General features: G+C 38.3%; 1 protein-coding gene across 2 annotated transcripts in view; it reads right to left on the bottom strand.

The window, feature by feature from the left end:
- The window catches only part of RIC1 (RIC1 homolog, RAB6A GEF complex partner 1), a 48,895-nt gene extending 31,068 nt beyond the window's left edge, over nt 1-17,827 (bottom strand). For both annotated transcript variants that reach the window (XM_009819609.2, XM_059833727.1), the window contains exons 1-3: nt 17,634-17,827; nt 6,789-6,896; nt 2,505-2,581 (exon numbers count right to left, since the gene is read on the bottom strand). In XM_009819609.2, coding sequence (XP_009817911.2) covers nt 2,505-2,581; nt 6,789-6,896; nt 17,634-17,774 — 326 coding nt within the window. In that variant the 5' untranslated portion in view covers nt 17,775-17,827. The remainder of the gene's footprint in view (nt 1-2,504; nt 2,582-6,788; nt 6,897-17,633) is intronic.
- Nucleotides 17,828-25,763: the final 7,936 nt, after the last annotated feature.

The following is a 25,763-nucleotide window of genomic DNA, read 5'->3' as shown; positions in this document are numbered from 1 at the left end:
AGTATTTGATCTACAAAGCAGATTAGTGAAACTGCCTACAAGCAGTACACTGTATCTGCACCAAAAAAAGTTCATACCATTATAATAGCTTACAGAATAATCTGATGTTAATCAGAGCAGGTATAATTCACACACAAATGCTTGTGTCTTTCGTTTGGTCTAATATAACCAGAACAGTAGCAGGTTTTCAAAACTGAGGGCTAAATATAGATAGACAAGTAATCCCAGTAAATTCAGTGAGATCATTCATCTTCTTAAAGATAAGCACATGCATTAGTCTGAGAAGATTGTGAGCAACCTACTATAAACACTGTAGGGACAAACAACTTGTCATATTCATCCACAGAATCAGCATTATACCCTTTTGGGACATACAAATATATTTTAAAATCCTGACCATTCAACACACAGCTATCAGAAAGACTTTTTCATAAAACACACGCTTTTAGGTTGACAACCCAAATCAATTACTGATGTTTTATATAAAAGTTAGACTGGTTAATCATTGACTAATAGATATTTTCAAACCTTCCTACACGTGGCATGTCTAAACAAACCTTCCAAAGCTTCTTTTCCAACTCTTACTGCATATTTTATACATATTTCCATAATTTTCATATTCTGCCAATAAAAAAACCCCAACTTTTCAAACAGAACAAGAAGAACATACCATAAATTATTGTTTAGTCTTTTCCATTACGTACAGCTGAAGATACCACAGAACAGTAGGGGTTGGAAGGGACCTCTGGAGATCATCTAGTCCAACCCTCCTACCAGAGCAGGTTCACCTAGAGCAGATTGCACAGGAATGCATCCAGGCGAGTTCTGAATATCTCCAGAGGAGACTCCACAACCTCTCTGGGCAGCCTGTTCCCGTGCTCTACCACCCTCAAAGGAAAGGAGTTCCTCCTCATGTTTAGATGGAACTTCCTAAGATCAAGTTTGTGCCCGTTACCTCTTGTCCTGTCACTGGGCACCACTGAAAAAAGACTGGCCCCATCCTCCTGGCACCCACCCCTTAAGTATTTAGAAGCATTAACAAAATTCGCCCTCAGTCTTCTCTTCTCCAGACTAAAAAGACCCAAGTCCCTCAGCCTTTCCTCATAAAAAAGATGTTCCAGTCCCCTAATCATCTTTGCAGCCCTTTGCTGTACCCTCTCCAGCAGCTCCCTGTCCTTCTTGAACTGGGGAGCCCAAAACTGGACACAGTACTCCCGATGCGTTAAAGATACTCCAGACGCAATAAAGGGATATACTATCCCTTTATTTATTTCAACAGATTGCAGCAACAGGTTGTCAGCTTTTTTTTTTTTCCTTTTTTTTTTTCTGATGTCTCAGTAAGTCAGATGTGAAAAGTCAGTTTGAAAAATGCTATTCAGGTGTGAGAAAAGGCAAGTAAAGTAATACAACTTGTCTACATTAGTCTTAAGTTTTTGCAAAATAGACAAGTAAGTTGCAACAGTAAATTCCATTTAATTCCAGAACTTTGAGGGCTATTTCAGATGCCAGAAGATGCATTATAGTAGAAACACACACAAAATTTTCCACTCAGTGAAGCCAGAATTCACTTTGAAATCATTTACTACCTGCCAAGTCATTTCTTCCTATACGCACTTGTAAAAGAATAGAGATTTAAAATTTAAATGCTCATGAAGACCTGATTACTTTTTTTAAATGTTTATGGTTTCACAGTTATGGTTTAAAAAAATCAAAATGTTTTCCTCTTACATGACACCATAGGTTAGCCAATACTCTTCATAAAGGTCCATTTGGAGACACCCACGAATCAACTTTAACTCGTTTTATGAATATGAAGAATATGAAAAAACCTTAAAATTGACTGGCATTATCATAATGATGAAGGTATATATAGCGATGTATCAGAAAAAGAAGTTTCTAGCCAATGACAAATGAAGAGTGTTTTATTATTCCTGTGGACAAATTTGATCCAACCAATGACTACATTCTGCCTATCTAAATGACTAGGGATTCTGCCTAAGACCACTTGAGGTCTTAATTTGTCCTAAATATTTCCCAATTTTGTCAAATCCAAAGTCAACTAAGTCAACCATAAATATATCCAACACATACTCACATTTTAACACATAACATTTATTCATTCTGTCATTCACAATAAGGAAAATAAGATGATCGTGACAACATAACACATTGCAGCTAAAATACTTGTATATTCTTACTAAAATTGATTCACATTCATTCCAAAATATTGAGAATTTATTCCCCATTTGTTTCAAAAATCTCCACATTATTATAAAGCTTATAAGATGGACCTAAGGAATCTTACCAGCACACAGCAAACCAGTTAGACCAACTTCTACTCTGAACTGTCTCTAACTCATAGGAATGATGCTTCACATACTCATCAAGTTTAAAAACATATTTTGGAAGGAAGTATTTTTAATCATAAAATCTGCTTAGGACTTGTCTAGTCTTTTTTTTTCTCCCCACACTGTGGGGTTGCAAAGAAAATTTAAAATACTTACTTGGGGTACATTGGCTCATAAAGATATTTGTCTCCTGCTGATGGGATTTCAAAAAATAAGATGTATCCATTAGCAGCCTGAAAGAGAAACACTGATAAGATATATACCTAGCCCATCTGGATGGGTAAAAATCTGTATGTAGAAATTGCAAGAGTCTGTATGTCTCATATACTGAACACAAATATACACTCATATAAAGTTTCGGATATATTAAAAAACTATGCATTGAAATTCATTCTAGGTAAAATCTGTATTAAGCTTAAAGCCCACTGAATAGATCACTCCGTAGGTAGAAAAATGGAAGACCACCACTGTTGATGTATGTGTCCAGCAGAAATTTTCCTCTGATTCGTATAAATACATAAAACCAGACAGCTACCTCAGATATTTAGAACCTGGGCACCTAATTCCCACCAACGAAGAGAATTAATGCAAAAAGCATGTAGTAGAAGGTAGCAAGCCTTCAGAACAAGACCTCCAGGTGTATGAACACATACGGACACTACAGAGTGCAAAGAAGCTAGGCACTGCCTCTCAGTGTTGGTCATCCAGGTAGTTTTCAAAAAATCCTCATGTCACGCAGTATCTTTAGATACCACAATACCTTTTCAAAATCTTCCAGTGTCTGAAAAAAAAATCTACTGTAATTCAATCCCAACTCATAATCTGTCATTCTGAAAGACTGACTTCAAGCTATAACACTATTCAGAGAACAAATATAAATCATTTAGTTATCAGATGTTCCAGTCATTACTAGAAGCTGATCCAGTGTTTATACAAGCACAGGAGAGGCAGATAACCAATAAGGTTAGTTGTTCAAAGAAGTATGATTTGTTTAAAGCACAAATTTACCGTTCAGGTAAACCTGCAAATGCATTTTGGTTAAACAGGGTTTCCATCCAATCATTTTCACATAGGCTGGGCATGTACCCAAAGCACTATTACTGCAGACAAGAAGCACTGAAATGAACAGTTTCAAGTTGCTTTGCAAGGTTGGTTTCCTTTTCTTTGAATAAAGGGAAAAGTAACACTCTTGTTAGCTTAGTTCATCAGTTCACAGATGCCATGTTTTTCCCCAGTCAAACATTTTGCTTTATCATGAAAGAAATTTCTGGTTTGGCTTCAAAGTCCAAGAAACACAATTAGTCTCACTCAAAGTGAGTATCTTTCTCATGCAAGAATAAAATCTGAAACATAATGGTGAGCTTGAGATAGGCTGAAAACAGATGGAAGCTCTTCTATGTGCAGTAATATCATGTTCAGGTATTACATGGTAAAGAAACGTGCTCATTTCTAACATCTTTACAGGTTCTTTCCATTACATCATTAAATATTTATCCTGTAAGTTATCTTATCCTGGAAGGAAAAGTAAAACGATACTGTGAAGTATCTTTATACTGATATTAAGGTACAAAGGGCCTTACTGAACACTACTGAAAGCACGAAGTTGCTATTGTTACAGGTTCATTTCTAAATAGAACCTCAAATTCCATGAAGAGCTGGATGAAATGCAGAAGCATTCAACCATATGCTTCCTGCAAATTGATCATATTCATTCGCATAGGTTTCTACATTGCTTGAGAAATGTCTGTGTTGCAATGAAACTTACTAAAGTAACCATCACTGTGATCTGTTCCCTGATCATTCTCATCTCTGACAGTCAAAAGTATAAACACACAGTACCCTGCAAGGGATTTCACTACATGGTTTCTCAAATGCTATGATGTTTAATAAAGCTCTGCCTTAGCTATAGGAATGCACACTGAAGAACAGTCTATATCAGAGGACTGCCTGTAGCAGGGGAAGGACTAAAATGCCTTGTGTATTTCTCTGTTTTGAAGCATCTTGACATAATTCACAAGTTTGTTTAACTGCTAGAATTAGCTACCTTGGGTGTATGTACGAATCTAGACAAGAAACAAAATATTTCCCAGTAACACTGGAAAAATTACAAATGCAGCTGTATCAGAGAAGATACTACCAAAAAAATCAGGGAAAAAAGATCAATTTAGAAAATATGCCAACAGTTTAGTAACAGAAGATACTAGTAGTAAAAGAAATGAAGAAACTCAAGAGCACAGGTATTAACAGGTGAGAAACTAAATCACCTAACTCAGCTTTCAAACTAGTATTTTAGCTATTGCACAGGACTTCAGTAATTAATTGAAGTTAATTCAGTTCAACAAAACTGGTAGTACAAACAATTCTTTTTTTAATTAATAAGTTGCTTTGCTATTGCTCCTTCATTTGTACTTGTTAGCTTTTCTTCTTAAGAAAAATTCAGAAAGAAGGTAGAAAATATTTATTTTCTTGAAAAGTTCACAGTTTTACTTGGGGATAAAAGTATCGTGCATCAGCAGGAACACCTCCTTCATTAAGCTCCCAGAACTGCCCTTCCACCCTGTCTCTCTATAACAAAAATACCACTATTTGTAAATGTGGTCTTTCACTAGGACTCATTAACTGTTTCAAATTAAAATTCCTATCTATTCCAAAAGCATATTAAAAAAAACTTCCAAAACAGAAATGGTGTTAAAACTACCATAACAAACATGCTATATTATTTGTACATATACAACCAGAAGATGCAATATAAGTGTAAGAAACATGAAAAATATTAGAAATCTCATAACACTCATTATTTGATAAACTGTTTGACCATTTTGAATTTTAATTTGTAAAACTTAGATTTACAAATTAAGACTTTATGAGCATTTAGATTGACATCATCTGCCAAAAAGAACACAATACATTTAGCTGCAGAAAAGCCTGAAAGTACAGCAACTGAACTGGCAGAAATTAAAGGCAGTCTGACAACAGCTGAACCATAAGGTCTCTTGAGGAAATGGATGCCAACATCACAGAAAAAATATAATATGCAAAGTAATTAAATATAACAATTTAAATCTCTGTTGAACTACTGCATAAAGGTATAATTAAAATGTGTTTGGATAGTTTACTTGTGATTAAATGCTGTATTATAAAATTAAAGAATTTGTTTTTATTCATAGTAAATGTTACAGAAGTCTCCTTTCTGCCTTTGCTGGTAACTATTAGCATTTGCCAGCTGAAAATACAATCTGACAGTAACAGAAATACTTTACTGCATTGATTCCGTGAGATCCTTTTAGGCGATTTAAACATTCTAAACCAACTACTCAAAAAAGCCTACCACTGCATTACGCATAAGAAAACAGGAGCACAGGAAGTTTAGTTCATTTAGAGTCATGATGATATTGGTAGAGACACGAACTAGTCCATAAACCATCTGGTATTTTCCACTAAGATAATAATATCTGATTGGTTTAAAAACTACAAAGCATTACAGGCATCATTTTAAGCACAAAAGATGGTTTATATTAGGAGATTAAGTCAGTGTACCAACAAATACAGTAGTTGTTACCCAGTTTGTAATTCCACATAATCAACTTCTGATGGGGAAGTTTAATGATTTCATTCTTTTCTCCTGCACCTCCTCACCAAAAAACCTTAAATAAAATAGCCTTGATTCTAAAAGCTGGAAAAAGAAACTTACATTAGGACCAGGTCTTAAATTGGGTAAGACCTGACCAAAAGTCACCAAGAGTATCCTCCCATATTCTGACTCCTATAAACTCTACTCCCACCTTTGTTGTGTCTACCTTGCACCTTGTTTTTTTACATGCTGGTGCTGAAATAGTCCACTTTACTGCTGCGAGCACAGCACCAGCTACAAAACAAGATTTTATTTCCATGTGAGACAAGATGTCCTCTTTACCTTTAAGACTCTTAACAGAACAGTCTACGTATCACCTATCTTGTTTCTGTGTTCTCAGTACCTTGCAATTTTTTTTAATCACCAAAAGATACTGCACCTTAATAAAGCCACAGTTTCATCCTCTTAAAACCCACCTTTCTGAAACATCTGCAAACCTTATTTATCAAGCTAAATATGCTTATATCACCTAACTCCTCAATTATTTCTTTCATTCACAGGTCTTTAAATTCCCTTATTTTTTGTGACCAGATTGCTAAAGCAATGAGATGTTGGATCACCCCTCGCCAATACAGTTAAACATTATTTTAATACAAAGAACTGCAGTTCATTCTTCAGGGGAAAAATGAATGAAAACTACTAAAGGAAGCTTCTATCAAAAAAAACCCTTGGTACTATTATATATTTTCACAAGATAAATATCAATTAAATGTATACACAATCTACAAGTTTGTATAAGAACAGAAATCGGTAATACAAAACTCTCCTTGAGATAGTTAGCCACAGTAAGAAGCAAAAACCCTACTTACTGAAACAGCTATCATGGTGCTGTCAGGCCGCCATTCTGCTTGTTCATAAGGTCCAAACTGAGAAGCTGCTTTTGATAGTTCCTTGTAGCTTACAATTAATACACTGGGCTGGAGGGGAAAAAAGAAATAATTACATCTCATATCTATAAGGAATGGGATGTTTGTTGTATTATGATACAACTGTAAACAAATATGTTTCCTTAACAGCAACATCACATTTCCCTTGAAGAGGGAGGTTAAAAAAAAAATAGTGCATATTTGACAATGCATTACACAACGATGCTTTTAAAGGGAATTTATGCAGAACTCCCACCACACGGTCATTCCTAATCTCACTCTTTCAAACCCAGGACATTTAAATAAAGTCCTTCATTTGCCCAGAAAGGAGTCATTACAGAATACAGAAGTAGCTTCCAGTTAGACAAAGGGTGACTGATACTTAAGATGAACAAAAGCATCTCAAACAGGCTCCTGTAATGAAACAAACTGTCAACTAGGATGAAATATTCTATAGAGTATTTGGTACAATCCATTTGCTTAGTTTCTACTAAATGGATGGGCCATTGTATTAAAGAGAATGATAATCAGGAAATCTGGTTTATATCTCTTCAAGAACAGGTTGCCAGAAATTGTGCAGAAAATCCACCCCTACAGTTTGCTGAAAAGATTTTGCATGAGATGAGATGCACCCATTAGCACCTTTCCTCCTGGGAATGGAGAAGAGCTTTGGGGTAATGAAGCCCAGACAAAGCTACCACAGGTACTAAGTCTTCATTCCCTTTCACGAAAGCGGTTGAAAGCTGTGACACAAAAACCTAATGGAAAGTTACCCTTCTTTGCCCCAGAGCTTAGAAACATTCTTCCTCCTAAAATATATTCAAGAACTGTTTGTACTTTCTTGCTCTTGATCCAACAATAGCTTTCAGCTTACATAGGCATTCCCCCTTCTGCTACCCTCCACTACTGGGAGGTGGGGACGGAGAAATATGTGCATATATATTAGCTAGATGACAACTGTACTTCCTCGGCCTTCAGTTAAAATTAAACAAACCACACTCTTTTTGTAAAAGAAGTTTCTCCTCATCTTCATAACAGATGTTCTCCCTAACTTTATCGACGCCAATTTTTCTTCAGAGTTGTAGCAGCGAACTCTGTATCAAAAAGAGCATGCTTCTCCAGCCCCTGGAAGGGAACCAAAAAGCTAAACAGTAATCACTCTTCTTGCTGAAAGTCATCATGAAACCACGTGGCAAAGCTTGTCATCCACCACTAGGACCACAGGTGACGGCAACTTACTATCATTCTTAGTTAGTTTACTTGCTCAAGCAGCAGAAGCTGGGACAACAAATCTAAAAACACTAATTCTACTCAGAAATCATGTGAGTGTCTGCTACCCCAAAATTCAGTGCGTACCTACTACCATCATATTTGGAATCAGTTGCTTCCAGCTTCCCTTAAGAAAAAGCAGAGTTACAAACAAATCAATTTAAAAGGAAAAATACTATGAAATGAAGTAATCAAAATGTTTTCACCATACATCTAAATAAGGAGCTGAATTAATGTCACACAAGCCTCGGTAAATTCATAGTGTGACTCTGCATCCTGTAAACAGCATTATTACTTAAATTTCACACCCACACAGAACTGAATTATCAATAAAAAGTTAAATATTTATACTGTAAAGTATAACAAACAAACTAATGTCTACCCTAAGAACTATTTACACCAGCTTTTTCAATTCATGTGGCTTCTTTTGCGGATATTTGCAAATCAAGTTATCTAGTATTAAATAGATAACTCATTGTTCTTAACAGATTCTTATTAATTGTTCTCCTGAACTACACAGCCTTTCACTGCTTGGCTTAGACCCACCTTAACTGCCTTAGATATACAGGGAAAAAGTGCTTTGTGACAGTACAGTCTTGGTAATCTGCATCATTAGTGCAGATCTGGAGACAGATCTTAAAGCACTTCTGTGCTTCAAGCATTTTAGCAGCAGGCAAAAAAAGCGTTTTAGAAGCTCATTAATGCACAATAATTTTCTTTCTATATTGCTACTTTTACAGAACATAATGACAGTATTTGTACTGTAATGTTTTGTGACATTTATTTATGAGAAAGCTGCTATGACACCTTAGAACCTGGAAGAACATTCTGCATACACAGCAGCTATGAAATTTATACAAATTGATTTCTAGACTGATCTCATTTTGTGCCTTACAGATGAGGACTAAAGGAGTTAACATTAAGAGTGCAAGCGACCATTTTTATCTTTTTGCAGTTCAAGTAGCTTCTTTTCTTATTAGAAAGCAACCCGCTTCTAATTCAACAGGTCACAAAGGCTACCTAGCCAAATGTTCAACCATAATATTTCACTGATACAATTTATTTCCACATACTCCACACCTCAAAAGCATTATGTCGTATGTGAGGAAAACCCTAACATACAAACTTTATCCCCCTGTTTACAAGCTTCCCACAAAAGTGTGAACTGCTACAAGGTTAAAAAAGCTAGAAGGGCGGTGCGATATCCTGCTCTGCTCGTGCAAGAGAAAGAGAAATGTTCATTTTACATCTGAAGTCATTTATTACATCTGAAGTGACTGAAGATGTATAACGGCACAGGAGTATGTTCTATAAATAGGAGTATACCAGCCTAATTTTATTATTGCCCCAAGCAGAGCAAGCCATTAAACACACATTTTAACAAAAATAAGGGCCTAGTTAGTACAATACTTTTCTCTGGTTAGTTTTAGATACTTAACTCATAGCCTGTACAGAAACAGTAGGGGTTTAGATTCCATTACACAGAATTTTCCCTAAATCTTTACATCTGTTTCTGTTGGAAAAAACAACTCTCCAAGTCAGCTTCATGAAAACTCCATGTTTTCTTCCTCTGCAGACTTCTGCATGCAGCTACTAAAATTATAAAGAAATCTAGTTAAGCACAACTAATAAAACATGCACACTGTCTCAAATAAGCCAAGATACTGATCCTCCTTTTTGGAACGCTTAAAATCTGCTTGCTGAAATATTAATGGTAGAGCCACAGCTTTTGGAGAAACTGGTGATTCCAGAAACATAGCAAGGAGCCTAACAAAAAAAAGAGTTATTTAAAAAAAAATAATAATAATTGGTCTACAGAATAGAAGTAAACACCTTCAGTTTTTAAGGAAGAAAGAAGACTAACTAAGAAAGAACTGAGTAAGCAAGTTTTTACTCAAATTGCAACTTAGAACTAGCAAAAGCTTCCCAAAATACCTAAGAAGCATATCTGGCATTTTACAATCCGCTGCAGAGAAAATCTAGCATTTTGATATAGCACATTTTGCCTCTCAGGAGGAATGTAAGGTCAGGCCAAACAGAAGCCACCACTCGCTTACGAACAGAACAGTGGAGGTGGATGCTTATGAGATAACAAAAATGGTGAAAAGGAAAAATAAAAGGGAAAGATAACCTAAAAAAGAATATAGTAGTATAATTACCAAAGAGTAAACAAATTCTCCAGTGTTCTAGTTAATGCTACTGAAAACAGAGAAACAGAACTTCTTGTTCCCACAGTTAAATACACTTTATCTCCTTCCTTTCTTATACATCATTCAGCTACCTTGGCTACCTTTTCACAAGAGCACTTTCTAAAGGAGCTCTTACTCCAAAATCTTTACACTTCTCAACAATGCCTTTCTAGCATAAACCATGCCTTTTTTTACTGATATGAGATTATGACAACATTCACAAGAGACAGCTGAAAGCGAATGTGTTTTGAATGACCAATACTGAAAAGAGGAATTGCACTATTTATAAAACTGTAAGGTAGCACGCTAGCTTCATGAGCAAAGACAATGAGTTGTTGTACATTAAGAATTCCTTTGGACTTTCCACTAAGAAAGATGAACTCTGCGTTAACGTGAGGACAAAATACCTAAGCAAAAAATTACAAAAACCACCACAAAACCAAACCCATGGTGAAATTATTTAAAATTGTTACTATTTTACTTAATTCTACCTGACCAAATACAACAACTTTCCCATTTCCCTTTTTTAAGCAATAACTACAAGCAGAATAAGTAATCTTAGAACACTGAAACATATAAAGTATTTTTATGAAGGAATCTATCAAGATACGCAAACCCTGCAGCAAATTCTCTCAGCAAGTTTAGACAAGGGATCATACCACTTCTCTAAACACAAACATTCTACCACATTTGATGTAAATGCAAATGAAGGAGACATTTAAACCCTAAAATTAGGCATGACTGTTGCTCTGAACAGGCCATCTTTAAATAGGACAAGCAGTACAGACTTGAACAGCAGCCCTCATAGGAGCAAGTGTCTGTCCTAATTGAGATGTCTGAAGGGCTTTGAGGAAAATGATACATTAACCAATTGGAGAAAGGTACAATCATTGTTTGACAGAATATAATTTGGGTTCTGTGGTTTGAATGCTGCAGGTTAGTGACAAACTGTGCATATACAGTGGATTTAACAAGTTAAGTAGGTCAGCAAATACAGTGGAAAACTACTGAACTAAGTTTGAGAAGTGGCTCTCTTACAGCAATTCACTTGAACTCAGAAGGAAAGACAGCAAGACAGTAACACTGCCATTTATAGTCACCCCAAACCCCACTAAAAATATGAAGTAATACTCTCGCTCAGGCCTGTGGATGTTCCTGTAAGACACCAGCACTCCCATAATTTTTATGCAAAACAAAGAAGTAGTTATCATATCTGTATTAAATATGAATAGCAGTATCATATCCTTGCCTAAATTCTAAGAATGTTGCATCAAGCAGTTGATATAGTCATACTCAGATTCCTACATACTGCAAAAAGTTGTTTGGTTTTTTTTAAATACTGAAAGTTGCACTGAATCCAATTATTTCTGCTGAAATAATACCCAAGGACATTGAGAAGTTCTGAAAGTTTTGCCTAGCCTATCCAAAACCACATGTTCAGCTCTGAACTCCATTTTTTAATTTTGTTCTTTTTATTGTAACTATAAATGCAAAGTAACTTGAATTTTAAACCCAAGTAAATTTCACAATCCTTAATACTCCTCTCTTTTAAAGGATTCTCATCTTTAATGCCACCAATTCACTTTTACTAATTTAATTTCCAAAGAATTTTTCACATTTAATTATAGCTTTCAGACACTAAATATCTGGAAGACTAGCAGTCTTTTCACAACTGTTACGTCCAGGAAGAAGATTGTTGTATTTGCTGAACATGCAATGATATTAGCAGCTGACAACATGGTATCATGTATGGGTTTGTGTTTTGTAATGTAACATCAATACAAGAACCTGTATGGCCATAGATAATTGTTAAAATTCTCATATTCTCATCCCCTAACAATTTAGTATTCTAGACATCAAAAATTAAGCTCATTTAGCATCAAGAAGCAATTTCTTTCAAAAAACACAAATGTTCTGTTTAATTTTATAAAACAAATGCTTCAATGCTTCATCAGGCTGTAGGCACAAGGCAAAAAAAAAACACATGCCGTTCTGATGAGCTTACAATTTAAGTGACAAAGACAAGGCTGGGAGAAAACAGAACAAAAGCCTGGTGACACTGTGCACTTTATTTCATCATTAGATAGTCTGTGTTCCACTTTAAAGGCTGAAGCTTTGTAGGTTTATAAACTAATAAACCACAAAGGTTAGATGAAGAAAAGCATGCATGCATAAGGAAGAGGAAAATTCATTAGTAAGGACCAGAAGAAGAAAAAAAAAAGATAGACCACAAAAAGCCATTTTGTCAGTAAAAGAGACACAAAGTGGTGATAAAAGAATTTCTAAAAGCAGGGTTAATTATAAAAACATTAACTCCTTTAATTTAGTTTCCAAAGTAGCTAGAAAGCTTAGAATCAGTGGAGTATCCATCCAACAAACACAGCAGACATAGCTCCCAATACTGTGCTTCACGTAAGCTACTGTGAAAGAATTCAAAAAAAACCAGAGTGCATCAGAACTGTCAACCACTACCCCTCCCCAGTGAAAGTTTTCAGTTAACCTACTGCTCCAAAAACGCTGCCAATACAAAAGGACATATTCTACAGATCTTTGCTGCTCCTCAGCCCCATGAATTGCCAAGTGCTTAAATATGAATTAAATGGAATTGTGTATGATGGAGAATAGACTCTCTAACCTCATCTCTGATCTCATACCGGCAAACAACTCTGTTATGTGCAACTAACTGGACAGTCAAAACTCATAACTGGGGATGCTCTTCTCTTCATGCAAGTAATTCTGAGATGTCTTTCAGGGGTCATCTTTTTTACACTAATACAGGAGACACTGAAAATCTGGTAAGGCCTACTGAATATTCACATGAAAATTTCACATTTCACACGATAAATCCATCAGTCTAACGGGTATTTCTCATTTCTTTAATTATGTAACCACAATTACACCTTTATAATAGAAGCAACAGTACAACTGTTCCTGTTATTGACGCACAAAAAGAAATGGCCTTCTCAGACGAATGTCTGATGGGTATCAGTAAGAGGTTAGCCTCTCAGAGGTCAAATTACTAAGGAAAATACACAGCAGAAGAGGCAAGACAACTCAGTTTGCACTGATGCTATCTGTGTCATATTCTTCACAATACACAACTACTTACATCATTATCAGTACGTCTGTTGTCCATTTTACAATCAAATCTCAGATAAAAATGCTACAGAGATTGTATCTAATCCTATCTAGGAAAAGGCCACATACAGTAAGTCAGTAAATTATTCTGCTTACAGTTCTGAGATGAAAGCATAATCCTGAAAGCACAGTGAAAACATAATTGTATTTTTTTTTCTTTTCATGGCCACCTGTAACAAAAAAGATTGCAAAACTGACTTCATATTTTTTTAATATATGTATTCATATATCATATGGATTATAAGCACTGGTTTCACAAGTAACTCCTTTTATAGCGTGCCAAAGTTCCAGGTTACAGAGATTACTTCTCCAACAGAAGCACAGTCCCCTGTTTTGTCCTATTTGTTCAAAACACATGTATGTTTAAAGCATGTATCAAGTTCAACTCTAATACTGCAACAGCTAAAGACTGAGAAGCACGTTAAGACTGAGTTATGAGTTGTGTGAATACAGACTTATGCAGCGTTTAGAATAAATACAGATTATTTGACAATCTACGATTCTGACATGCATGCTTTCCCGTAAGCTTATAGTTCATTTCTGTGATCTGATTCAACATCAGCTCATCACAACAAACCAGGAAAATTTAAAAACAAGGGCAGATGTAAATCATAAGCTGATAAGCACCTAGGTAATTAAGAAATGCTCCTCAAAATGAGTAGTTGGGGCAAGCTACTCCTGGCTTCAAATAGCTTACAAAACTGGTTTTGACTGGCAGAGTCATAGCAGATGGTCCAACAAGCTCCAGGAGTTATCATTAAATATTCAAGGCCAGTACTTATTCCTGTCATTGCCACAAGTTTGTTAAGATTAAAGAAAGGAAATTATGAACTATATTTATGCATACAACTATGTCATCAGATTATTCTTGTTGCACACAATTCACTCTTCAAAGCTTACAGGGGGAACTCCACTCATCTATCACACCTCCTTCCTCAGTTGCATACATCTTCCCTTAATATCTAGAGCTCTGTGGGTGAATATCTAGAATTCCTGGTACTGCCTGAAGCTCTTATTTCATAAGATAACCAAACCAATTTAAAATTAGAAGTCACTACTGTTAAAGGAGTAACATTTTCAACGAGCCAACTACAATGCTCCTTTGATCCCTTTGTAAGCTGAAAAAAACAGGCTTCTATTTGTTCAGCAAGCTGAACAACCCTGTAAAAGCCATCACTAGTCCACCATAAGAGCAACTAAAATACGGGTGCAAGCAGGAAAGATCACAACACTTAGGACTTGTGCAGCTGCCTTGTGAAACCTCATCTTTAGTTCCCAAGTCAATCTACTAAACATCAATTACCTCATTTTAGCATTTCAGAAAGTTTCTCATTTCAGGCATCCAAGTACTTAACATTACCAGAATAAAAACATCGGCAAGTTTTCAAATGCTGTCAATGAAAACAGTTTCATTGGCTCTTAGTGTCAAGGAATCTTTTGAGGTACCTAGGCCAAAAATTTCTTCGGATTTAAGAAAAATACTTGGAACAGCTGTGTCCAAAGTGGGATGCATTTAATACAATCCATTGGGGTGCAAGAAAATATTCTTTGTACCATTAATAGATAAAATAATGTAATAATTTTAAAATGTGTTTATTTCAGCTTTATCTCATTCTTTTTTTTTTCCTTTTCAAACACTGGAAAAGGCTTCCTAAAGAGGTGGTCGATGCCGCAAGCCTGTCAGTGTTGAAGACGCATTTGGACAATGCCCTTAACGACATGCTTCAACTTTTGGTCAGCCCTGAAGTGGTCAGGCAGCTGGGCTAGATGATCATTGTAGGTCCCTTCCAACTGAAATAGTCTATTCCATTCTACTCTATTTTTTAATTTCTATGTTGTGTATGCTTGATAATGTGCATACCAGTAGAGTAGCACATGCATATAATTCATAAATAAATAAATGTACACATATTGGAGGTTGCATGCTCAAAAATCTTTCAGTAATACTGCTGCATGATCCAAAACGTTCACCACTGATCAGTGGTCTTTTCTATTCACGATCCAATCTCTCCTTACAAAACAACACATAAAATAGTCAAGGACTTTTTGGCTCAAAAACACGAATAGAATTCCATCTGCTTTTAACTACACCATTTACAGCAGTTTCTAGTCTTCATACCTATATTGTTTCCAAACCAGTAAACAACCCACACTTTGGGATAAACTTTCCTTAGTTCCATGAGTTCTTAGCATGCAGTAGGTGAAAAGCAGCTTTAAACATTACCACCTCACTTGAAAAATGCACATACTGAACGTAAATTCACACACCTGGAAGTATTTCAAAGGGTGCCCTATTCTTGAAAAAGTCAAAACAGAACTTCACCAGCCTCATCACCTCATTCTTACATGGAACCTTTCATATATAGTTGAGATAGTAATGAATCTTAACAAGAACATTAGTCTGAAGGCTCTTCTACTTCAAGAAATTGAATTAGTTCAACCACACCAGAACAAAGCCTTGTTCCAAAGAAGATATTTCTGACAAATGAAAACATTTTCTAGAATGCAATAGTTTTAGTTTGTTTTACAGAAGTCCAACACATGATTTTAAGCTTCACCTTCAAAAACAAAACCAAAGAACAATATAACAGAAAAACCACCCAAAACCCCAGCTATATGCATAAAAATAATCCAAGAGATTCTTTTAAAGAATGACCTTAACAGAAACCTTTGTCTTACAGGATTTTGCTAAGAGCCGGACTTGCAGAGAGGTGGTGACATTGTAACATACTTTTTAGTCTAGGATCAGTCAGTGATGAAGCCTGGCAAAGTCAGTAACGTCCTCAAAAGCACCCATTACATACTGAATTAAAGTGTATTTAAAAAATTTTAATGACTTGTAAGTTTGCTCAACTTTTCTGCATCGAGAGAATTCTTCTAGTGCTCTGTCTGTAGCCAGTTATACAACATTTAGCATTTCAAAACAAGTCCAAGCATGTAAGTTAATGAGCAACAAGCTGTCCTCAGGAATGGACCATAAAGTAAACTACATTCTAGACAACAGGGCACATCCTGAGAAGCATTCTATAAGCCTGTTCTTTTTAATGTATTTTTCTAGAAAAGAAGATCAGCTGTGCTCTGTTGACAGAGTACAACTACAAGTTTAAGAACTGGCAAAAGCTAGAAGAGCGTACACTTTATCTACACTATGCGCCACAAACCTAAGAAAACAGAGGCCGAATGATGATGTTCACACAGCATAGCTACTGGGCTGATAGCTCCTAGTTGGATACTTTTATAGGTTAAAAACGAGGATCAGCACCCCACCCAGGACCTAATGAACAGCCATGCAGAGTGCAACACAAGGTACAGTGATGAAATCTCTGCATAACTTAAAACAAGATTTTAAGGCTATGACTGTCATTTGACACCTTTCAGTATCAGCTTTCTAAAATTGGATTGTTTTCTCCTGTAATCTGAGACGAACTCTACAAATTATCTGGAGTTGGAGACATTTATAGACATATTTAGGGTCTAATCTAGGCAGCATTTACAAGGATCCAGCATCAAAATTTAAAGTCAGTATCACAGCTGTTTCATTGTCTGCATCAAATCAAACTGACAAACAGCATTTTTGTTACCACGCTAATACAAACTGAATTAAAAGAAAGGCATTTAATGGCCGTTATTCACGTAGTCTCAAACTGGATGTTGCTAAAGCAACAACTTCCATGCAAAAGCCATGAAAATTCTTCTGTTCAGGGTCACAAAACTTTTGAACTTTTCATAAAATAAAAAGTTTGTGAACTTCTGTGTTATACTCTGTTCTGTGTTTTATAAAAAATGTTTCATATCTCCTACATTCATGTGTTCTTTTATATAGAACATATGAAGGCCGAAGACATGAAGCATATTTGCACAAGAAGAATTGCTTCAAAACTCTTTAGATTAAGCTTAAACACTATTTAAAGTCAAAGGAAAAAAAATTGCTTAGAAGTCTCATTTTCAGGAATAACAGGTGTTAACTCCTAGTAGGTTGATCATACACATCTTAACATTACATTGCAATCAGTAAACATTGTGGCTTAACCAGTCTGATTCACAAATAATGAAGTATTCTGTAAGCTTTAGTCCCATATTTTATAATCCCTTCTGGAATAGGAAGGAAAAAAAACCCAAACATTTTACAGATGAAGGGGTTTTTCAGCTGGGAGAGCAGGGCCTGTGGGCCAACAGGAGGATGGATACTCACTCTGCAGTACCAGATGCTTAGCTGAGATGGAGATAACACTGCGAAGAAAGCTCTCTGGGGATCCGTCTGGATGTGAAGAGGTTGCTCCAGGGACTCCAGAGGACACAACAGCCTCTTGGGCCAGCCGCTGAGAAAATACATGGCTGTAGATTTCCCTCTTCCCGAGAAGAGGGCTCTCCTCAGCTTACTCTAGCCTAGGCAGGGGACGGCGGGGGCATCAGCTAAAGGGGAGATGCAGGAGGGCTCGCTGTCTGCTCGACGGCCTCCGGAAGAAGGGCTCTGACCACCGGCCCGGGGCCGAGCATGCATAACCACCAGCAAAGCGACGCGACCCCTCGGCTCACCACCACCGCCCGCGCCCGGGAGAGGGGCGGCTAAGGCCTCCCCGCCGCTAGGAGCCGCGGGCCTTCGCCCCCAGCCGCCGCCGGTGCTTTCGCGCGGGCGTCGGGAGCGCCGCAGCCGCGGGGTGCAGAGGCGGAGGCGAGTCCGGGGAGGGGCGAGAGCCAAGCGGGCCGCGGCCTGAGGGAGGTGGCGGGGAGGCGGCCGGTCACTGCTCCGAGCGGGCCCGCGGGAGCTGCGGCGGCTGCAGCGGCGGCTCCTCCCTCCTGCGGGTGCCTCGCCCGCCCGCTCTCCGTGTCGCTGTCGTCGTCGTCGCCGCTGCCGCCGAGGCCCGAGCCGCCATCTCCTTCTCCTCCTCCTCCTCCTTCTCCTCCCCCCTCCTCCTTCCCCCTCCTCCTTCTCCTCCTCCTCCCCCGCTACGGCGTCTGAGCGCCGCAGCCCCGAGCGCGACGGCGACCCCGCGGCGGTGGGAGGGGAAGGGGAGGCGGGGCGGGGCCGGGCCGGGCAAGGAGGCGCCCATTGGCCCTGGCGGCGGGCCCGTGCGGAAGCAACGTCAGAGGCGTCTGCAGCTCCCGCCCCCGGCCCCGAGAAACTCCGTGTCAAGGTTCCAGGCTAAAAGGCGCGCGCCGGCGTCGAAAGCAGGGAGGGAATGGGCGGGGGAGTGCATGCGCATGCGCATGATGGCGGGAGGCGGGAGGCGGGAGGCGGGAGGCGGGAGGCGGGAGGCGGGAGGCGGGAGGCGGGAGGCGGGAGGCGCGGGGAGGGGAGGGGAGGGGAGGGGAGGGGTGGGGTGTTCTGCCCAAGTGCGCAAAGGCGCTGTCTGCCACTTCGCTGAGGTGTCTGCCGGCGGTCTGCGCGGGCGGGGTGGAGGGTGCAGGGGTTGGGTGAGGGCCCCGCCTTGAGGGGGGCGTGCGGGGTTCTGCCGCGAGCGGTAGGTGAGGGCTCAGGGCAGCCCTCCGCCGGCCTGCCGTCATAGGACGTGTCCGCAGGGCGGTAAAACCCGCTCTGAACAGGCAAGCCGGAAGGCTGTGGTGCTGGGGTAAGGCCCAGCCTCTGGTTCCCGCCGCCAGCAGTGGGGCTGCTCGTGCCTCGCAGCCCTGGGAGGCGCGCGCCTGCGTCAGGGCTTGGTGCTGTCGGAGCCTTTGCACGAAGTAGGCCTCTTTCGCACCCAGCCTGCGACTTAGGAGATGAAGAGGTGCTTTAGTGACAGAAGGGTGCCAGGGAGGGCTGCTGTAGGTGAGAAAGACAAGTCTGAGTGAGAAAGACATGCAAGTTGCCAGCATGGACGTTGCCATTGAGGCTGTGTTTTGGGGACAAGATGAGCGCAGGCACAGGGAACGGTTGCTCATGCAGTATGTGTGCAGCATCGTGGTTTTGGCATCAAGCTTCTGCCAGCTACTGGCACAAACATTTCTCCCAAGTGATGGGTTCGATCAAGGATCTGATACATCAAAAACAAAAAAAAGCCCTTTTTTTTTTTCTCTAGGTTATTCTTCATCCCAGATCTGTTCCTTAATCTTGTTTCCATGATTACCCAAATGCTTTTATTCACACATTAAGGAGAGAGCAGGAACATGTGGTGTGAAGGATGAAAAGTAGAAACAAAAAAGCTTTAGATGTGGTGAATGAGGCTTATTAGTCTCCTCTTCTAATAGGAAAATAAAAGGAGGTGGAAGAGAGCTAAAGGCAGATGTCCACACCATTGCAAGGGCAGTGCCTGCATCGGAAAGAAATAGCTACCGGTAGAAATAATCAGGGAATTTTACTGAACCAGTCCCCCATCACTGCTTGTTAGAGGAGTTCCTCCGACTGAGCTGTCTTGAAACAGGTCTCACTGCATGCAAGTTACCCAGTTCCCTTCAAAGAACATGGCCTGTCCCCACACCTAAGACATGCTCTTCTAACATTTTTCTGGTAATAAATTGTTTTGTTACCTTATGAATACCACATTCCAGCTGAAATATTTCTGAACACAAACCCAAAAAGAGAATTGAGTTACACGTACGCCTATATTAGAATCCAGACAAAACCATAATATACGTTGAAAAAAAATGTAATAAAGGAGCAAAATACCAAGGTACTTCGTATCGTAGACTTTTAAGTGGGCAACTTGGAAATGCCTTGCCATAAAATTCCCTGCTGTCAGATAGATGCCAATCAGTGCTTCTGGTACAAACACTGTCCTTGCTATAGTCTCTTCTCTGGACACTTTTTGGCCTGCTTTTTTGATAGCTAGCCTTCTAAATTAGGAAATAGAAATAATATTCCGGAGTATAGCAGCATCTCATTTATTAACTCCCCTTCTGTTCCTCAGATTACGAAATAAATGGCACAAAATACATCCTGAAGAATAGGTAAGACTTTTAGAATCATCCTTCTGGATTAATTATATTTTGCCAAGTTCATCTTGCTTCATGAAAGTACAGAGAAATTTCTGAAAGAAAATCCGTGAAACAATTGGAAAGGGACCTGTGTATCTTTTGTACTTTGTAGCTTCCTTAGTTAATGCTATAGCATCCTAACAGGTGTAAGCATGAGGCAAACATGCTTCAAGCTTGTGCTGTTCCTGCAGAGCAATCCAGGTTGTGTGCTGAGAGCAGCATTAATGAAGGAAACAGCTACTGCTGTTAATAGGAGCTACATTGTAGGATTTTGTTGTAACTGTACCTTGTGCAAAATGTATAGAGACTGAAGTCTTTGTAATGTTTGCATTGCCGCTATTGTTGGTTTCTCTGTGGAGAGGCATAAGGCACATAACTGACATTAGAAATAATGATGGTGCAGTGTTTTTGTTAAAAGTGTGACAATCAAAATCTTCACATCAGTGATATGAATATGATCTAAACGACGTCATTTTTGGTACATTTTTGTGGGCTGAATCAGGAACATATTTAGACGCCTAGAATGGTAATTTGGTAATAATAGGCTTTTTTTAATCATAGGTTGTTTGTGCATGAGTACAAATACATAAGCATATTTCTCAGCGTTGTGTGGGAATGTAACTCATAATACCCTGGGACACAAAAGTTGCGTAGAAATGAAATGCATGCAGGGGACCAAGCTCACAGAGTTTCTTGAACAGATCTGGCAGCGGCTACCAAAGCACAATTACAGGATATAGCAGTGAGACTATGATAACAAAGCTTGACAGAGTTGTGAAAGCCCTTTATGCACAGAGGTCCCGTTGTCAGTTGTCATCAGGTTCACCTAGTTGAAGATAAGACTTGGCTTGCAGCTGCGTACTCAGTGAAGTCGTGTTGTTTTGGAAACTGCACTCTTGAGATAGCTGTGTCCTGAGAAGGAAGAGCTCATGCAGATCTGTGGGAACATCCAGCGATACTGAAATATCATAAGCCTAGATAAATAAGACTCGATATTAGCAGGCTAGTGAAAGGAGAGAGGGGACACTGCTGGTGGCAAAAGTAGATCTGGGATGAGAATGTTGCAGGAGTGTGGGTATTCTGCACAGTTGCTACTGTTAGACTCCTGGCATTGATTTGCAGCTACTGCTGTGAACTGTCATTTAGATTGTGCGGCTAGCTCTCACCTAATGTTATATCTGCAGCTGTTGCACGAACAATTATGGAGGGTCGGTCCTTGTATGTGAAATTTTACAAAAAAGTTACACCACCACCACCCCCTGTTACCACTGCTAGCAACATAGCTCAAAGGCAAAAAAAGCTTACAGAAAGATTATTAATGAGGCATGCTTATAGTCAATGGAATGAAGTTTTTGCCAGGCTGCTTTAATATGCAGGCATTATGTCATATAAACCACAGAAGGTGTGTAACAGTGCATGAGGATCAGTGTTATGTTCATCTAAATATCTTTATTAATAAAGTCATCCTGACTTCTTAAAACTGGTTATGGAACAAACGAGTCCTTTACCTTGCAGATTTCTGCTGCTAAAATGTGAAGATTGCCATAGATTAGCCTGTTATTTAAACTGCCTGTTTTATTAGTCATCCTTTGACCCACCGAAAATTGACTTTTTCATTGAGAAGAAATCCATATAAGCAGGACAAGGTAGGGCAAATATTGAACTCATTTTCCTATAGACCACCCACAGAGATAATTTCAGAAAGTGAGTTATAATGGTTGTTAACATCCTCAAAGATGAAATCTAAAGAAATATCAAAATATTAATATCAGAAATTAAAAAAAAAAAACAGTAAAAGGGAGTTCTTTGCTATAACACCCCAGGAAAATCTTACGTATTTTGAAAGGAAAAGAAAAAAACCAAAAAACAGTGGATTAAATGCTAAGGCTAGTCAGCTGCAAAGCCATGATATTTAATAAACCACGGAGAAAAATCACTCTGATTATTGCAGACATTTTCTGAATTCAGCCAAGAGAGATGGAAGGAGTATTCCTTTGAAGAAACTGTTAGAAAGAAGGGGAAGAACAGTTTGTTCTATTGTTACTGCAAAATCAAAGTCAGCAATCTGTCCTTATATACAGTATATGACCTGAAATACTGGGACAATACTCATTTACAATAGCTATACTCCATCATTTTACCACACAAAATAATCATTCTGGAATAGACCAATACAGTTCTTTTGGATTAACCATTATATTTATATTCACTTTCCATCAAATTATTTTTTATTTTTATACCCACCTATGGTTAAACAGAATAAAAAGCTAATGCTAAGCAGAGAAAGTGCAAGTAATAAAATTAATTGCATACATTCCACCTGTAATGATTCCTAGTAATCAGTTATTCACAAATGGTCACAAAATCATTTGGCAGTATTATTTACCATTTTATCATTTGTAAGTTTCTGCAATTGATAATTACTGGTTTCAGATCATTCTCTAATTACCTGTAAATACTCACCATCCATTTTATAGTGGTATGTCATTTCACACAAGTCACACAGTACTATTTTCAGTTTCTCACTGGACAGTTTCTGTAACTAACCAGCAGTATAAGCAAGTAGTGCTAGAACTCAGTTTCCTGAGTTTTGCAATAGAGTTTTGCAATAATGTTTCTGGGTTTTTTTCAGTGGATGAACCGAACAACTGACACATTTTTATTCTGAGTTTTGGAAACATGTATATTATTCAGAAGTGGCTTTCACCAAGCATTCAAGAACCCAAACCTATAATTTGCAAGTAACTTAGTAAATTTGCTAGTGAATTTTGGAGTGGAAATATATATGGATACAAATGTTACAATAAAGTTGTAGTTATGGTTTAGTTAGGTTTGAAATCAAATATATTTGGGCCCCAAATACTTTCTTATGTTTACTTGTCTCTGAGACAATAGAAAGTGAAATCAAAGCAGAGCTCTTACCCATATATTAACAGTCATACACAATATATAAAGCCAAATATGAAGGGAGAAAAATATTTGAAAGTTCTGAAAGCAACCCCTGTCACTTAATGGATTAATTATTGTCAGTGTCAATAAATATATGTGCCAGAACTCTGGGCTATCAGATTTAACATAGCTACCACAACATTTGCAGACGATTTGAGTTCTTTGGAATAAAATCCATACAGAAACAACCTTGAGGACTTCAGACTGGTTTTCATAACTGCTATAAATTCAGTAGGGGGTTGTTTTTTAAAAAAAACTACTTCTTCTAGTTATATTTCAGTGAAAATATTCTTAGAAATACATAATCTTCTTTCAGACTTTATTATCTGGGTTTCAGTGACTGACAAATATGCTCTTAGTTTCATGAATAGCCTACCACTGAAGTATTGCTTTGTGCACGCAACTATTTTGCCAAAAGCCATTGTGGTTTCTGAACATGTCTAGAGAACTGCATTCCTTGAAGGTGTTTGATATTTGATACTAGGAAGCTGAAACATTCAGAGTCACAGATCATTCTTAAAGTCTTGGCTTTAGGAAATAGGTTTATTCTTATGCAGCCTCTTAAGGAGAGCACCAACATTATGAACTGCAGATCATTTAATTGGATTGGATCACCTCTGATCAATAAAGAAGCTACATACAAACTGTATATGGCTTTCCAAGAGGAAAAAGGGATTGTGGAAGGAGCTCTGGTATGCATTTCCTAACATTGTTTTCAGTATAAACCAGTGCTAGAAAAACATTTTCTATGCAGTGTAAACAAACTGACCAAAGAACTGTGCAAGCTGCCACGTGTGGAAAGAAATGAATTAAGCTTTTTTTGGGTGGTGGCTGCATGTTTTTACCAGGTAACACTCCCTACCTGAATTACAGGGTGCACAGTGTGGTTACAGTATATTACATAGATACAGAATTGCACACAAATGGTTGGAGAGGTAGGAGTTCTTGCATATGGAAGCATTGGTGGATAGGATGACTTCGGCTTGTCATATGTTATACATTTAAATCATTGGGTTTACTAGATGTTTCTGGAATTTTGTGAACTTTTGCTGTATTGTATCATCTGAAACTCACAAAAGTGCACTTGAATTATATTGCTATACATATTATATTGATACATGTTATCCATAACACTTGTGTTAGGGATACAGTGTTATCTGTAATAGATCATGCCCTGACTCTGCTGTTGAACTTGAAGAATGTTTTCAGTCTGAAGATGAGCAGTAAAGGAGAACATACGTGTTGGAGGCAGGAATCTGATCTGGACATCATCGGCAGCATGAAGCAGAATCCTGACTTACGGGTGTCAAGATGCAAAACACATTTGCAAGCATCTTCTTGACCAGGTAAAAGGGACAAAGTAAAAGTAAAGAGGAAAACAGAGGGATTTTCTTGTATATGATTAGTTGATATTAACCTTAATTTTGTCTTCTATGTCTCTTCATTGTAGGCACTTGTCTGGACTGAGACGCATATTAAATAACTTCTGACAGTGTAATAAGGTGCCTATAACATTAGCAGTGCCCTCTGAAGGCTTTTATTTGGTAAGCAAAGAGAGCTGTAGCAACTCCACTCTATTTTGATTACGTATTTATACTGGTTGAGCTGGTTCTGTTTAAATATTTTGCTAGCAGATCATCATCTGAACTTTGGAATTTTATTCCCAAGCTGCTTGGAAACAAACACGGAGTGCTGTAAGTGAACATCCACAAAGTGCTACACAAACAAATTACACACTTATTTCAAGAGCCTGGTTTCCTATCAGTTTGTGTGTTACAACCATACAGCATCCTGAGCAACAGGAATTCCAGTTCCCATCTCTCTTCCCCTTAGGAGCTCATCTCTGTCTATACTGACCTGTCTGTGTCTGAAGGAAACAGGTGATCAATTCAGTTTTTAGTTCTTTGTGATCAGTGACTACACTGAAAAAAAATCAGCTTTTTTATAAGGGCCTTGTGTCAGATTCAGACAAGTTGATAGTGAGGCAGAGCTGTCCCAACATCGCTAAAATACCGCTGCAAGTACAACTGAAATTGTCACTGTCAGAAAAGGCATCATATTTCTGAGTAAATTACATGAAAACTGATTGCTTATCCCAAGTCATCATTGATTGAATGGTAACCTATTCAATGCACAAATATCATCAGCATAGAGAGTTTTCATTACTGTATTTATGAGTAAATTGCTCTTGTTCATGCCTATCCCCTGCACATCAAACAAAATATGTTTTCTAATCAGGAGGCTCAGAACAGTGAGGACAATTATTCGCCAAGACTTCTGACTTCTGGTCTGAGACCATGCAGGGACATCTGTGTGGTCTATAGGAAGTCACCTAAGTCTTTGTTATTAAAATCTTACTAATAATATGTGCCTCACCAAACTGTTACGTGTGTAAATTAGTTAAGGAGACAGATTCCAAGTTGTTTGTCAAGCAGAAGCTTGTACTTCAGCTGAAGATGTG

Source organism: Gavia stellata, chromosome Z (assembly GCF_030936135.1).
Source record: "Gavia stellata isolate bGavSte3 chromosome Z, bGavSte3.hap2, whole genome shotgun sequence".
Classification (NCBI taxonomy): Eukaryota; Metazoa; Chordata; class Aves; order Gaviiformes; family Gaviidae; genus Gavia; species Gavia stellata.
This window is presented reverse-complemented; position numbering and strand designations above follow the sequence as displayed.